This window comes from Pleurodeles waltl, chromosome 1_1 (genome assembly GCF_031143425.1).
Source record: "Pleurodeles waltl isolate 20211129_DDA chromosome 1_1, aPleWal1.hap1.20221129, whole genome shotgun sequence".
Classification (NCBI taxonomy): Eukaryota; Metazoa; Chordata; class Amphibia; order Caudata; family Salamandridae; genus Pleurodeles; species Pleurodeles waltl.
In genome coordinates, this window is record NC_090436.1 from 205765752 (window position 1) to 205780168 (window position 14417).

General features: G+C 41.5%; 1 protein-coding gene across 4 annotated transcripts in view; it reads right to left on the reverse strand.

The window, feature by feature from the left end:
• PRLR (prolactin receptor) overlaps positions 1–14417 on the reverse strand; it is a 450951-nt gene that overhangs the window by 22384 nt on the left and 414150 nt on the right. For all 4 annotated transcript variants that reach the window (XM_069220785.1, XM_069220793.1, XM_069220799.1 and 1 more), the window contains one exon: positions 957–1117. In XM_069220785.1, coding sequence (XP_069076886.1) covers positions 957–1117 — 161 coding nt within the window. The remainder of the gene's footprint in view (positions 1–956; positions 1118–14417) is intronic.

Consider the following 14417-nt stretch of genomic DNA (forward strand, 5'->3'; position numbering starts at 1 on the left):
GTTGGGCCTATGATGCTGTACACGCCTATCTTCCTATTGGTGGGACATCTGCACCAGTTACAAAATCTTCAAAAACCATCATCCTACTGAATTAGCTGTGTATAACTCTAAGGCTACATGTTGCAAATCATCCTCTTGATCTCTCTACTTCAGACCCTACTTTACTCAATTTTCTGCTCACCATGGCCCTCAAAGTAGTCTTGATTGAATGGAAATCTAATAACATTTTATTCCATACTTGGTGGGCCTGTGTCGCCTACTTGAGAAGCACACATCACCCAATCCCTCACTAGAGCCTACCCTATAATCTCACAGCGTATATGGAATAAATTAGAACTTCACATCCACAATCAACTCTCATACTAGAAAACCTATTGATTTTTCACATTTACCTACAATCCTCGATCACTGTGTCTAAAAGAACAACATCTTGTTATCTATCACATGACTCTTTCTCCGACCTCCCCTTCATTGCCTTTGGAGTCATTCTCACTATAGCATGTACAACACACATCTCATATCTAGAGACATCTGAATGGAACTAATGGTAAACCTTCAATCCAACCTTATGACACTAATTCTTGATCATCTTTAATGTTTACTTCTTATCCCACTACGACTCACTCACCCATATAATTCCTCACAGTAAGGTTTTCTCTTCTCTTTTTCATGATTCTCTATGTCTTTAATCTCAGTAGAACTCACTTGATTATTTGTCTATTACCAATTGTTACTGATTCCTGAGTATGTCTCTCATATAATTTTACCTTTTTCTTACATGCGTACATGCCGTGATTTGTTATGCTATCACATGCTCTTTTCTTTTTTATGTACACTTACCTGTATTCGAACTCTCCTAATAAAATGTTTAGGACAAAATTAAAAGTACTACATCATAACATAATACTCAAAACAGGAAAATAATTGACACTTGCAATTTCTTGAAACTTGCTTACCTCCCATTCTTGTGCTTTCTTAGATTTGAATCGCACCTCGTATTCAACCGTTACCCAACCAGATTTGACATCGGCTTTTGATGGTGGTGACCATTTCACCAGAAGATGTGGAGGATCATCAATTATAGACAGAGTCACGTTCAATGGAGGACGAAGCTCAACTGTTCAGAAATAGAGACAATATCAAGCATCACCTTAGCATCACATTTCATTAAAATTTTAAAGGTTTCAGGAATTATGCAAGAAAGATCCACTTTGCTATGGCTCCAAGGTTTCCAGCACAGAAAACATATTCTATAAAGTTACAAGTAACACATCAGAGGTTAATGGAGGGATGTGTTGACCTGAGGTCAAATATGATTACAGACTTTAACTGAAATGTGATCGCCAAGCAAATCAAAAAAACAATTCACGAATAATACGAAGGTGAGTGATCTGACAAAGTTTTTCCTCACCCTTTCGATTATTGGGTTGAACAAAGTGTGGATATTTCGATCTGGTTTTTGTTTTCCCAGGTATGGGGATATGGACTCTTTTGAATGGAGTGATTGATACACCTGTTCGATGTGAGTTATCTGACCACGTGATGTAATATTTTAGGTGAGTAGAAACCAAGTGCTGTTACCATACAGCATACAAGATATTTTAAGGAATAGTGGATTAAGGCCCGTTTCCTTTTTTGGTAGGTTTCTCCTAATGTGTTTTGTGTCCCGATGAAGACCCTCAGTTAAGGCAAGAGTTGGCCCTGTTTTTCGCCGGGTCGAAACGTTGACAACTATTTTGAGTCTGGATTGGTTTAGGGACCACCAAGGGATAATAGTGATCAGTACACTGTACCCATATGGAATGTGATACATTTCCTGTTTGTTGTAAATTGGTCAATTGACCAGCTCTTGTGTACATAATCTTTGTGTAATAAATAAGATTGATTTCTCTATTTTCTTCTTTTTTCTTTCTCACTAGCATCTTTTATCGTACACATTATCCTTTTTTTGGTATTTTGGGGCAACATTGTTTTCAATTTTGAAATTTGAGAGAAGAAATACCTAATTAACACAGTTAACCTACACCCAGACCATGTGCATAAGCCTATGTATCACGTGGCCGTGCTGCATCAATAATCTATTCTTTCAGTCAAAAGAATACAAATTTGGCATTGATTCTCTGGAATGTGTGAATATGTGTACGGGCTTTAATCCCTATTTATCAACAACCTCGAAGAAGGAGCAGTTGTCATATGCACTTCTAACGTGTTTTGCTTTCATGTGTAATAAAAGCCCACAAATGTCTGATTTGCAATGTTGAATGAATCAACAGTTAAAATGTTATAATTATCTGCAGTGTTGGCCTGAAAGTGGATGGCTTTGATAACATTTTATAGCATTATAGCACATTGCTGAAGGTGATACCATTTGGTAAAGGCCTGTGTCTCTGGCTTATAATGAGGGAAAGGGCTATTAACATACCAAATACTGCAAGGCAGAAGGGCTGTAACGCTATTAGAACATTCTGCCCACTGACGTTAGATGTTGTAAATGGAACAAGGAGAAGCGCATGGACAAACATTGGAATATTGGATTAACGGGGGGTTATACCAGCCATTGCTGGCCCTGTACCAAATCATTATCTTCAATGGAGCGCTCAATATTCCAAAGTTCTAATATAATTTGCTGAACGACAAGTCTGGATATAGGAGCTAATAACGGTATCTGAAACACTATAGGATCCATTGCTTGCAACGTTTTTAATTGAGAGGCAAGAAGAGACCCTGATTACAACTGGAACACTTTCTCTTTACCTTTGGTCTTCAGGAAGACATTGGACCTCTGTGTAATCTTTAATCAAGAAAACACTAAAACATTCCACTATGAATGGGTCAACCTCTGTTAACTTTCAGTTGTCTCAATGGAGCTAAGGGACCAAGAGTAAAGGTGTGATCACTAAGATGGGTTTGCCTGAATACAACCTGAGAAATCTTTCAGTTTTAACAATGCATGGTGCAATTGTCTGCTGGTTAGTGTTGTGCAAGTGGGACAACTCTCTTGTGCTACACACTGCACATGTTCACTTACAGAACTACTGTGAACAAGGCAACTATGAAAACTTGATTCATGTTTGCAGCTGCCAGTTCATGCTGTTATCTGCATAGTGTAATTCTTGGATTTGAATTGCACAAAGTGAAGAGAGACGTATTTCAGAGTTTCATTGTTGTGAATGTTAAAACAAACTTCTAAATAATATGTGTATGTTTAATGATAACTGTGCATACATGTGTGCACAGGCTGTACCTGCTGCACACAACTGAACACAGCCTGCCTCTGTGTGTTTATGATTGTGTACTTGTGTGCATTTAGTGTGGCCGCATGAAAGTATACAACACATATGTGTGTGCACACATATTTTAGGCTAGCTGCAAGTGTAAAATACACACACATCAACACCACAGATGCGGGCATCTGCTTGTTTTGGCTGCATACAAATTAGCACAGCAGGGAACAAGCTTGTGTGTGATTGAAAACATCTTTACATGCGTCTCAATTCACCTGTATTGTTGATGTGCGCGTCTTTTGTGGCTGCATGCAAGTATAGACACAGTTGAGCATACATGTGGGAGTGACCGAAGGTGTACTCTGAATATCCATTAATAAAATTGGGAACAACAACCCACCTTCATAGATTAATCTATATAGATAGTCATGTGCTTTAGTTGTAAACGTGTTTAGCTGCAGGTATGAATAAGTGAGTGAGTCTGACTCACTTGTCCTTCTCATCAGGCACACTGCACAAGAGTCTGAACTATTTGGTGTTAGGGCTGATCCCCACAGTGTTCCTGGGTTTGGAAGCTCATATTTGATTTTCATGCATAACTGGTGATTTTATTTGGCTTATACCAAAGGGAACCTACCCCTCTGGCTGTTGTTGTATTACTTGTGATTTTGTCAGATATAATGAAACAACTTACTGTAATGTCACTCAGTGTCTCAATGTAGGGTCTGACCATGTAACATCTGTGTAATCAGTATGCTTTTGTATCCTGAAAGTTTGTGTAAACAAGCAAGCTATATTGCTGTATGAGGTTGCAGGACTTGTTTAGCCCTGCCGTCTATGGCAAGCGAGTGTGAGACTTGCATAACGTTTCATTTTTTATTGTGCTGCAGTCACCATTTGTTTCTCAAAATGTTCCCATGTGGAGTGACTAGTGCGGGTGAGTTTTTCTGTTACTTCTTTATTCATATAACTTCAGCAATTACAATATGCACCAAGATGCTGATTCACCTATGCCAGAAACGTCCTAACCAGAAACTATTAATTCAGCTTCGGTGCTACACAGTCATTTTAGTGAGTTGTTTGAGAAAGTAATCCATTTAATCTGTATGGTGCATTGCTATACCACCTGTTCAACCTGGCCCTTTCTGCAGGGTCATCCCCAGACGTTTTGCCTTTTCCCTCCACTTTTTGTTGAATTTGTTTTTGTTGGATTTAGGATTCTGGACAGGTGCTAAAGTGCAGGTAGTCAGTACTCTAAGATTGGTAATATTGGCTTATCTGCAATTGGCATATTTAATTTACTTCTAAGTCCCTGGTAAAGTGCACTATAGCTGCTTAGAGTCTGTAAATTAAATGCTACTAGTGGGCCTAAAGCACATATTGTGTGACCCACTACAGTATCCTTTCAGACATGTCTCAGGCCTACTACTGCAGAGCCTCTGTGTGCACTTTTAAACTGCCATTTCGAAGTGGCAAGTACACATACTTGTCAAAAGCAAAACTTCCTTTTTATTTCATATAGGTCACCCCTAAGGCAGTCTCTAGTTAGTCCGAAAGGCAGGGTGCAATGTATTTAAAAAGATGTACTTTAAGTTTAACATATCCTGTTAGTGAAAAACTGCTAAATTTGTTTTTCACTACTGCAAGGCCTATCTCTCCCATGGGATAACAAAGGGGTTACACTGAAGCATCCTTTAAGTGTAACTCTTAACTGGGAAAAGATAGAAATATGGAGTTTGGTGTCAATTGACTCACAATGTAAAATCACAATCTATGGTGAAGTTGGATTTTAAATTGTAAATCTGAAAATGGCAATTTTAGAAAGTTGGCATTTTCTTACTTTAATCATTCTGTGTTATTGCTTGTCTCTGAATACACGTTTGGAGTAGATGACAGCTTGGCTTTGTGTATTACCTCTAGAAAGTCACACACACAGGGGAGCTTGGATGTGACAGGTGCATCCTCATGGCCCATCACCAGGCTGATGGGACGATAACTGACTGGATGAGGTGGGCAGAGCTTAGCACTGCCTCACTGACGCTGGAATAGGGCTCTGCCTCTGCCCACACAAAGGGCTATATAACCACACGTAGTGTCTGGAGCCAGGGAAGGAAGGACAAGGATCTTGTGATCTTCAAAGGCCTCTTTGAAGTCTCCCCCACTTCAAAAGCACATTTGGGTATAAGCACTGTACCCTAAACCCTACCAAGTCAGAACTCTATTGGAACCAAGGACACTCTGACACGAAGAACGACTGCTGTGCTGCCAGGAGGTACTGCCTTAAGAAACTCCATTGTTTTTTTGACCTACTGCTTGCTGTGTGCTGTAGGAGGGACTGCCACTTTGCTACTTCCTTTGCTGTGTTGGCCAGCTGCTTCTTGCCCGGAGTGAAAAGAACAGGACCTGTTCTGTACATCCTTGAACACAAGAATCTCCAAGGGCTTGTTGGGTTGCACCCTGTTCTCTGCAGTCTCAGGGTCATCAAAGACTGCCTGCAACTTTCCTAGTACTGCTCAACTTGGTCATCTGTGAGTCTTGCCCATTCCCGAAATTCCCCCTTCAGCCCTGTGCCTGCCTTTCAAGTTAAGCCTGACTGCTTTGTGCTAAGTTACCAGAGGGTGAGCATAGGCTAATTTAGGGTGTCTATCTGACCTACAGTGATTAGAATTGTGGTCCCTACTTGGACAGGGTGCATAACTCTGTCAACTAGAGGCCCAATTTCTAACCCTACCCATGTTTTGAATATTCAACGTGTACTCGTGAACAACATAGTCATAGCATTTACATTGTTTACAGCACATTTTTGCTCCATAATACATGGTATTTGTGAGAATGTATTTTTTATTTTTACATCATCATTAATAACCATATACACAGTTTTTTTTCAAGTATGGACTAATTTGAGTCTTTAACTTCTATCTCAGAGTACACTACTGAACAATATATATTTGTGTACTGATAAGACCTGTTTCCAATATTTTTTATTCTTGAATTTAGTAGTAACACAGGAGTACAACCAGAATAAGTCACAGCAAATTCTTTGTGAATGGGGCCTCAAGTGTTTTTCCATGTCTAAAGCAAGATGAACTGAATTAGAAAAATGTTACTCACTTGTAACAATGTATTGCAGCATTTAGTCCTGCAGATTCACTTGCTTTGAACACTGTAGCCATTTAGTGTTGGGCTTGTTTTTCTTTGAAGAAGGGGTTTTTGCCTTGAGGGGACCCATGATGCCTCACCCCTGAAGAAACCAACAACACACCAATATACAAGGCTCCTTCTTAGTTTGTAATTTTCTCCAAATGATGAGTGCAAGAGTGGGTATGCAAAGCAGTAGGATTTCTGTGGGACGGTAGGTACATTGTTTGTAAGGTTTATAATAACTAAAGTGGTATGTGTGTAACATACTCTTCAGGCACTTTGCTTTGAATTTCGAATCTGAAACATTTGTATAGCACATAAAACCAACAGGCATCAACTAACTAGGCTTGGTAAGACTCTAAAGAGTGCTGACCCTAGGCAGGAAAAGCCCATGATTCTCATGTCTTAATTTAAGAATAACCAGGTTTTCACCTGTCTACGATACATCAGGTGTGAATTTATGCTTCTAATGTTTTCCGGGAGGGAATTCCAAAGCCTGCCAGCTGCCACAGAAAAGGCCAGATCCCCCCACCTAACTTTCCTACTCCTCGGTATCACCACCTTTCTACGTACTACCGACGGCAAGGACCTGCTCGGGACAACCCAATTAAAGGTCGCTCTCAGATGAATCGAACCCAGAAGGTGGACAGCCCTATAAGTCAAACACTGGGTTTTAAAAGACACCCGTTTCTGCACCAGCAACCAGTGAAGGGATCTCAGTTTCTCCCTAAAAGAACAACATTTTGGCAATGCCAAAACCAGACATGCAGCAGCATTCTGGATAGTTGGAACTTGTTCGGTAAATACTGATTGGCATGAAGGTAAAGGGCATTACAGTAAACTGAATGAGATGGGATTAATGCAACGATGACTGCCACCCTGAGCTCTTTAAGGAGAAAGGGCAGGATTTTCTTTAGGATCTTTATGAACTGTCTCATTAACCTGGGTGTCAAAAGTCAGCATGTCATCAAACATCACCCCCCCGATTTTTGACGTCTTAACAGGTAGAGTGCCACAAGTATCCAGACCAGATTGCTTTGTCCATCCCAATGACCAAAATCTCTGTTTTCTCCTCATTCACCTTAAGCCAATTCTCTTTCATCCACCTACTGATTTCTGTCATGCACATCCTGAATCTATAAGCCACCTCTCTCCAATCATCATAGTTGGACACAACGTTCTGGGTGTCAACTGCATAAGTGACGCCTGGAATCCAAGGGAGTGCACCAGCTTTGCTGGGGAACCACATACAAGTTGAAGAAGGTAAGACTGAGGAAAGACCCCTGAGGAATGCCACAAGGGACCTGGAAAGGTTTGGCTCTGGAACCCCTATGGCTAACTATAAGAGTTCTATCCCTCAGGAAGGACTCCAGTAAATTCAGAGCCAAATCCCTCAGCCCTGCTTACCACAGGCTTTGCACCAACAAAGATGGAGGCATGGTGGGAAAGGTTGTGAACAGATCTAACAGTACCAGAATAGCTGCCTCTTCCTGGTCAACTTGCATGCAAAGGGAATCAGTATTTGCTTTAAGCGCTGATTCGGTGCTGTGGTTCTTCCTGTAACCATTCTGTGAGGAGTCTAAGAGATCGGGATCCAAAAGATACTGGGAGATTTCTTGAAGCATGTGCTTCTCCAAGATCTTGGCTGGAGCATCCAGCAGTGAGATTGGATGCAAATTTTTAAGATCTTCAAGGTCCCCATTCAGCATTTATGTTTCAGAGGGATGACTGCCGCCTCTTTCCACTCCTGTGGATACACCTGACACCAGGAGCTGGGAGAATACCTTCTCCAAGGCCTCCTCCGTTTTATCTGGGACCAATTGCAAGATCCTGGGTGGACAAGGATTGTTTGGTGAATGGTTTTAAAATACAGAATTGTTAACTGCACTCAGCATTTCTGGGTGACAAGGCTGGTATTCAGTACCTCTGACATATTGTATTACTCCATACGTGTAATTCCACGCATTGAGTTGGTTAGAAAGCATTTAACTGTAGGACTGACTAACACATCACACTGCATCAGTTTTCACTTAGTGTGTGATCACACATTGCCATCTCCAGTCTGTGGATCCAATTGACTGAGCCAGTTGCTTCTGCTTAGGTGATGTTTATGACAGATTGGTGGATGTTTTGTGCTTATTTGTTTACAGTATATGCCTCCTGACAAAGGACCAAAATGCATTGGGGATATGCTTAGTACTTGGAGTCAGATTTGATAATATGTTCATGGAGCAACAATGTCACTTTTGGAAAACAAAAGAAACCATACGGAGTTGCTATGTAGATAAATGATTGCTTTAAAACATTTTGTAAACTCCACAAAAGTTCAATCATCAATCAATTAGGATTTGTAGAGCACACTAATCACCCACAAGGGTATCCAGGAACTGAGCTCCGTGCTGCTCTGGGCTCATCATTTGAAAAGCCAGGTCTTCTGCCCCCTTCTGAACTCCTGAGGAGAAAGTGAAGTCCAGAGATGGAGGGGGAGGTTGTTCCAGGATTTTGAGGCCAGGCATGAGGAGAGTCCTCCACTGTTGCTTCAAGAGATGCAGGGGGTGTGAGCGAGGGAGAAGTCTGGAAGGCTGGTGGAAGTTTAAGCAGTGGTTGATGTATGTTAGTCCGTGATTATGTAGGGCCTTGTAGGCATGAGTCAGAATCTTAAATTGTCATCTTTTGTGGACAGGGAGCCAGTGGAGTTTCTTTAGGTGAAGGGTGATATGGGTGCATCTGAGGAATTAGTCTGGTCTCCGAGTTCTGGATGGTCTGCAGTTTTTTGAAGAGGTGAGAGCTGATTCCTGTGGAACCAGAGTAGAGATAGGAAATTCCTATTTGCGATTTCCTATGCATCTGTATCAAGCATTTCCTAAATGCGAACTGGGCACTTAGGATATGCAATTACCACCAACTCCAAGTTGGTAGTAACCATGTGCATTTTTAAAAAGTCGTTAAAAATGAATTATTTAAAGTGCCAGGCATGTGTGCGCTTAACATGGGCACAATTGTTTTGGGGAGTGGGGGTGCATCAAAGGGGGCCTTAGGCATTCAGCAGCATTTCCTTATTTGTGAATTCCTAAAAGGAATTTGCAAATTAACAAATGCAAAACCATTCGCACCTGTGGGCCTTCAGGCCCATAGGAACAAATTAAGTCTCATTCCCTAATAGCGATTGGAATTTTAAGTAATTTCTATTAGGTAATCGCTACTTTGCTGCATTCCCTTTTGAAGTACCCTAAATTCGCTATTTAGGTAATGCAGAATGGAACTTTGATACATCTGGCACCTATTTCTATAGAGTTAGGGAACCATTTCTACCTGGGTTGTCAAGGAATAATTTATAATTTGACATTTTTTATTTCACACTTACTGAGTGTAGGAAGGAGAGGTAGGGGACCCCTTCTGGGCCCAATGAATGCCCCTGACTGGTACCTGCATGTATGTGGGCAGAAACATGTTAGCGTAACATGGATGTTATATCATGGTACCTGTATGCCATCCTCTTTGTAGGTTTTAACTGTACCTAAGGTACCCACTGTTAAAGGTATTACCCTTGGTTTACCTTCAGGTATTTTTAGTCTATCTTGAATCAGTCCAGTCCAGTTATTTTTCTTAAGAACTCCTGTTTGCATAAATTTGAGTCCACCCTTATAGTACCATCTCACCTGAGGGGCATGAGATCATCTATGATGAAACATGCCAGAGCTAGTGGATGAGGCTCCTCATCCAATCTCATGGGCACTCTGGTATTTGGATGCATCCTTGCGGTTCCAAGTTGGTCTTCTCAAGTAGGGTCTAATTAAGACTCTGCTTACCGTAGACCATCACACTTTTGATGAGTTTACCTTGATTCTTGTGGAGGGTGTGAGGTGGAATGCCTCCACCTCTCCCCTTGTGTCATGTATAGGTAGACAGATGTCCTGGTGGATGGCCACACTGATGTAGTTAAATATAATGTATGAGCTTAAGATGCTGAGGTCTAGAATTGGATGTAGAGTCCATCTTTCTATTAAGTGAGAAAACACAGCAAGATTACTTCTACACCACAACATGCCACTTGTCTGCTACTGTTTCTATTGCTCCTTTTTTGTAGCAGCACTTGGATTTCCTGAAGCAGCAGCAAGCAATGTTTTAATGTCATCCTGTATGATCGTGTAACGGGTTGAATGGTGTTGAATGAAATTTACGGCAATAACCTTAGGCGATGATGCAAAGCTGTACTGATCTGAAGTTATACTTTGCCACCAAAGTAAGTAAATCCACAGTCTGACAGTTGTAGGATAGTCAGGTGGAATGAACAGTTGGTCATTGTTTGACAGCAGTGGTGCCTTTGCCTTGAGCAACTCTGCCTCTTCTTTTGTCACAACATATACCTATTTGGTACTATCCTTGTTTTTGCAGTTGCCTTTCTTGATAGAACTGTTATGGAGTTGGTAATGCAGCCTACGAGAAAGTGCGGCTGCCATAGCCTGTGAATGCCAAAATACTTGCTTAGCCAGGTTTTGCAGAACCCCGTAGCCTTGGTCGTATTAGTCTCTTTTACATTTTTTTTTTCAAGTAAGCGGACCAAATAGATGTTCCCCAATGAATGGAACACAATTGAGGGAGTCTAAACTCTGACACCCAAGGTCAAGGATGTTGTATGAAAAGGATCCTTGTGTTTATTTGCAATGAGGCAGTATCAACAGCATTCATAGCACATTTAATATTTGCTTTTGATATTTTCTCTTTCTCCACAATTTTGCTAGCCCTTCTCTATGATCATCAATTCACCGAAATGCTAGGGGTAGCAGAAGTGACATCACACACCCTTTCACCTCCACTCACTCACGCACATACATACACACAAATTCATACTTACATACACTCTCTGTCACATAAACACACTCACCTGCAAGCATTCAGACAACATACATTTAAAAGCACTTTTTACTTACCTCAGTTGAAATGGAAGAGTACAATATTCTAGCTAATTGTACTCCATTTTTATTACACTAATGGTGAATAATATTGAAAATGTCACTTACCCAGTGTACATCTGTTCGTGGCATTAGTCGCTGCAGATTCACATGTTGTGCATAGCCCGCCATCTGGTGTTGGGTCGGAGTGTTACAAGTTGTTTTTCTTCGAAGAAGTCTTTCGAGTCACGAGATCGAGGGACTCCTCCTCTTTGCTTCCATTGCGCATGGGCGTCGACTCCATCTTCGATTGTTTTCCCCGCAGAGGGTGAGGTAGGAGTTGTGTGTGTTAGTAATAGTGCCCATGCAATGGAGTGAATAAGTATGTACCAATTAAGGTTTAAATAATATATTTACAAATGTACAAAGTTGAAGATAACTTCCAAACGGCTACAGGCTCCCGGGGAGGCGGGTGGGCACATGTGAATCTGCAGCGACTAATGCCACGAACAGATGTACACTGGGTAAGTGACATTTTCAGTTCGATGGCATATGTAGCTGCAGATACACATGTTGTGCATAGACTAGTAAGCAGTTATCTCCCCAAAAGCGGTGGCTCAGCCTGTAGGAGTGGAAGTAGTCTGAAATAAAGTTCTTAGTACGGCTTGACCTACTGTGGCTTGTTGTGCGGACAGCACGTCTACACAGTAGTGCTTAGTAAATGTGTGAGGCGTAGACCATGTGGCTGCCTTACATATCTCGTGCACTGGAATATTCCCTAGGAAGGCCATGCTAGCGCCTTTCTTTCGGGTTGAGTGTGCCCTTGGTGTAATGGGCAGCTCCCTTTTTGCTTTAAGGTAGCAGATTTGGATGCACTTAACTATCCATCTGGCTATACCCTGTTTTGATATTGGGTTTCCTGTATGAGGTTTTTGGAATGCAATAAACAGTTGTTTAGTTTTTCTGATGTCTTTTGTTCTGTCAATGTAGTACATTAGTGCTCTTCTGATGTCTAATGTATGTAGTGCCCTTTCAGCTACCGAGTCTGGCTGTGGGAAGAACACTGGTAGTTCTACCGTTTGATTTAAGTGGAACGGTGAAATAACCTTTGGTAGAAATTTAGGATTGGTTCTTAGGACTACCTTATTTTTGTGTATTTGGATAAAAGGTTCTTGTATTGTAAACGCCTGAATTTCACTTACTCTTCTTAGAGATGTGATGGCGATGAGAAATGCAACTTTCCAGGTTAGGAATTGTATTTCGCAAGAATGCATGGGTTCAAAAGGTGGACCCATGAGTCTTGTTAAGACGATGTTGAGGTTCCATGAAGGAACGGGTGGTGTCCTTGGTGGTATAATTCTTTTGAGGCCTTCCATAAACGCTTTAATGACAGGTATCCTAAATAGTGAAGTTGAATGGGTAATCTGCAGGTATGCAGATATTGCTGCGAGGTGTATTTTAATGGAAGAGAAGGCCAGGTTCGATTTTTGTAAGTGTAGTAAGTAACCCACTACATCCTTTGGAGATGCGTGTAATGGTTGAATTTGATTATGATGGCAGTAGCAAACAAACCTTTTCCATTTGCTTGCATAGCAGTGTCTAGTGGATGGTCTTCTAGCTTGCTTTATGACTTCCATACATTCTTGTGTGAGGTTTAAGTGTCCGAATTCTAGGATTTCAGGAGCCAGATTGCTAGATTCAGCGATGCTGGGTTTGGATGCCTGATCTGTTGTTTGTGTTGTGTTAACAGATCTGGCCTGTTTGGCAACTTGACGTGGGGTACTACTGATAGGTCTAGCAGTGTTGTGTACCAAGGTTGCCTTGCCCATGTGGGTGCTATCAGTATGAGTTTGAGTTTGTTTTGACTCAATTTGTTTACTAGATATGGAAGGAGAGGGAGAGGGGGAAAAGCGTACGCAAATATCCCTGACCAGTTCATCCATAGGGCATTGCCTTGAGACTGCCTGTGTGGGTATCTGGATGCAAAGTTTTGGCATTTTGCGTTCTCCTTTGTTGCAAATAAGTCTATTTGAGGTGTTCCCCAAAGTTTGAAGTGTTTAGAATTTGGGGGTGAATTTCCCATTCGTGGACCTGTTGGTGATCTCGAGAGAGATTGTCTGCAAGTTGATTCTGGATCCCAGGAATAAACCGTGCTATTAGGCGAATGTGGTTGTGAATTGCCCATTGCCATATTTTTTGTGCCAGAAGGAAAGCTGTGTTGAGTGTGTCCCCCCCTGTTTGTTTAGATAATACATTGTTGTCATGTTGTCTGTTTTGACAAGAATGTACTTGTGGGTTATGATGGGTTGGAATGCTTTTAGCGCTAGGAAAACTGCTAGCAGTTCGAGGTGATTTATGTGCAGCTTTGTTTGATGTACGTCCCATTGTCCTTGAATGCTGTGTTGATTGAGGTGTGCTCCCCACCCTGTCATGGAGGCATCTGTTGTTATCACGTATTGTGGCACTGGGTCTTGGAAAGGCCGCCCTTTGTTTAAATTTATACTGTTCCACCATAGAAGCGAGATGTATGTTTGGCGGTCTATCAACACCAGATCTAGAAGGTGACCCTGTGCTTGTGACCATTCTGATGCTAGGCACTGTTGTAAGGGCCTCATGTGCAGTCTTGCGTTCGGGACAATGGCTATGCATGAGGACATCATGCCTGGGAGTTGTAATACCATCTTTGCCTGTATTTTTTGTGTTGGATACATGGTTTGTATAACTTTTAGGAAATTTTGAACCCTTTGTGGACTTGGAATGGCTATTCCCCTTGTTGTGTCTATTGTTGCTCCTAGGTATTGCTGTACTTTGCACGGCAGAATGTGTGATTTTGCATAGTTGACGGAGAAACCGAGTTTGTAGAGGGTTTGTATGACCTGATCTGTGTGGTGTGAACACTTTGTCAGTGAGTTGGTCTTGATTAGCCAATCGTCTAGATACGGGAATACGTGTATTTGCTGCCTTCTGATGTGTGTAGCTACTACTGCTAGGCATTTTGTAAAGACTCTTGGTGCGGTTGTTATACCGAACGGCAATACTTTCAATTGGTAATGTATTCCTTTGAATACGAACCTTAGGTATTTCCTGTGCGAGGGATGTACCGGTATGTGGAAATACGCGTCTTTGAGATCTAAGGTTGTCATGTAGTCTTGTTGCTTTA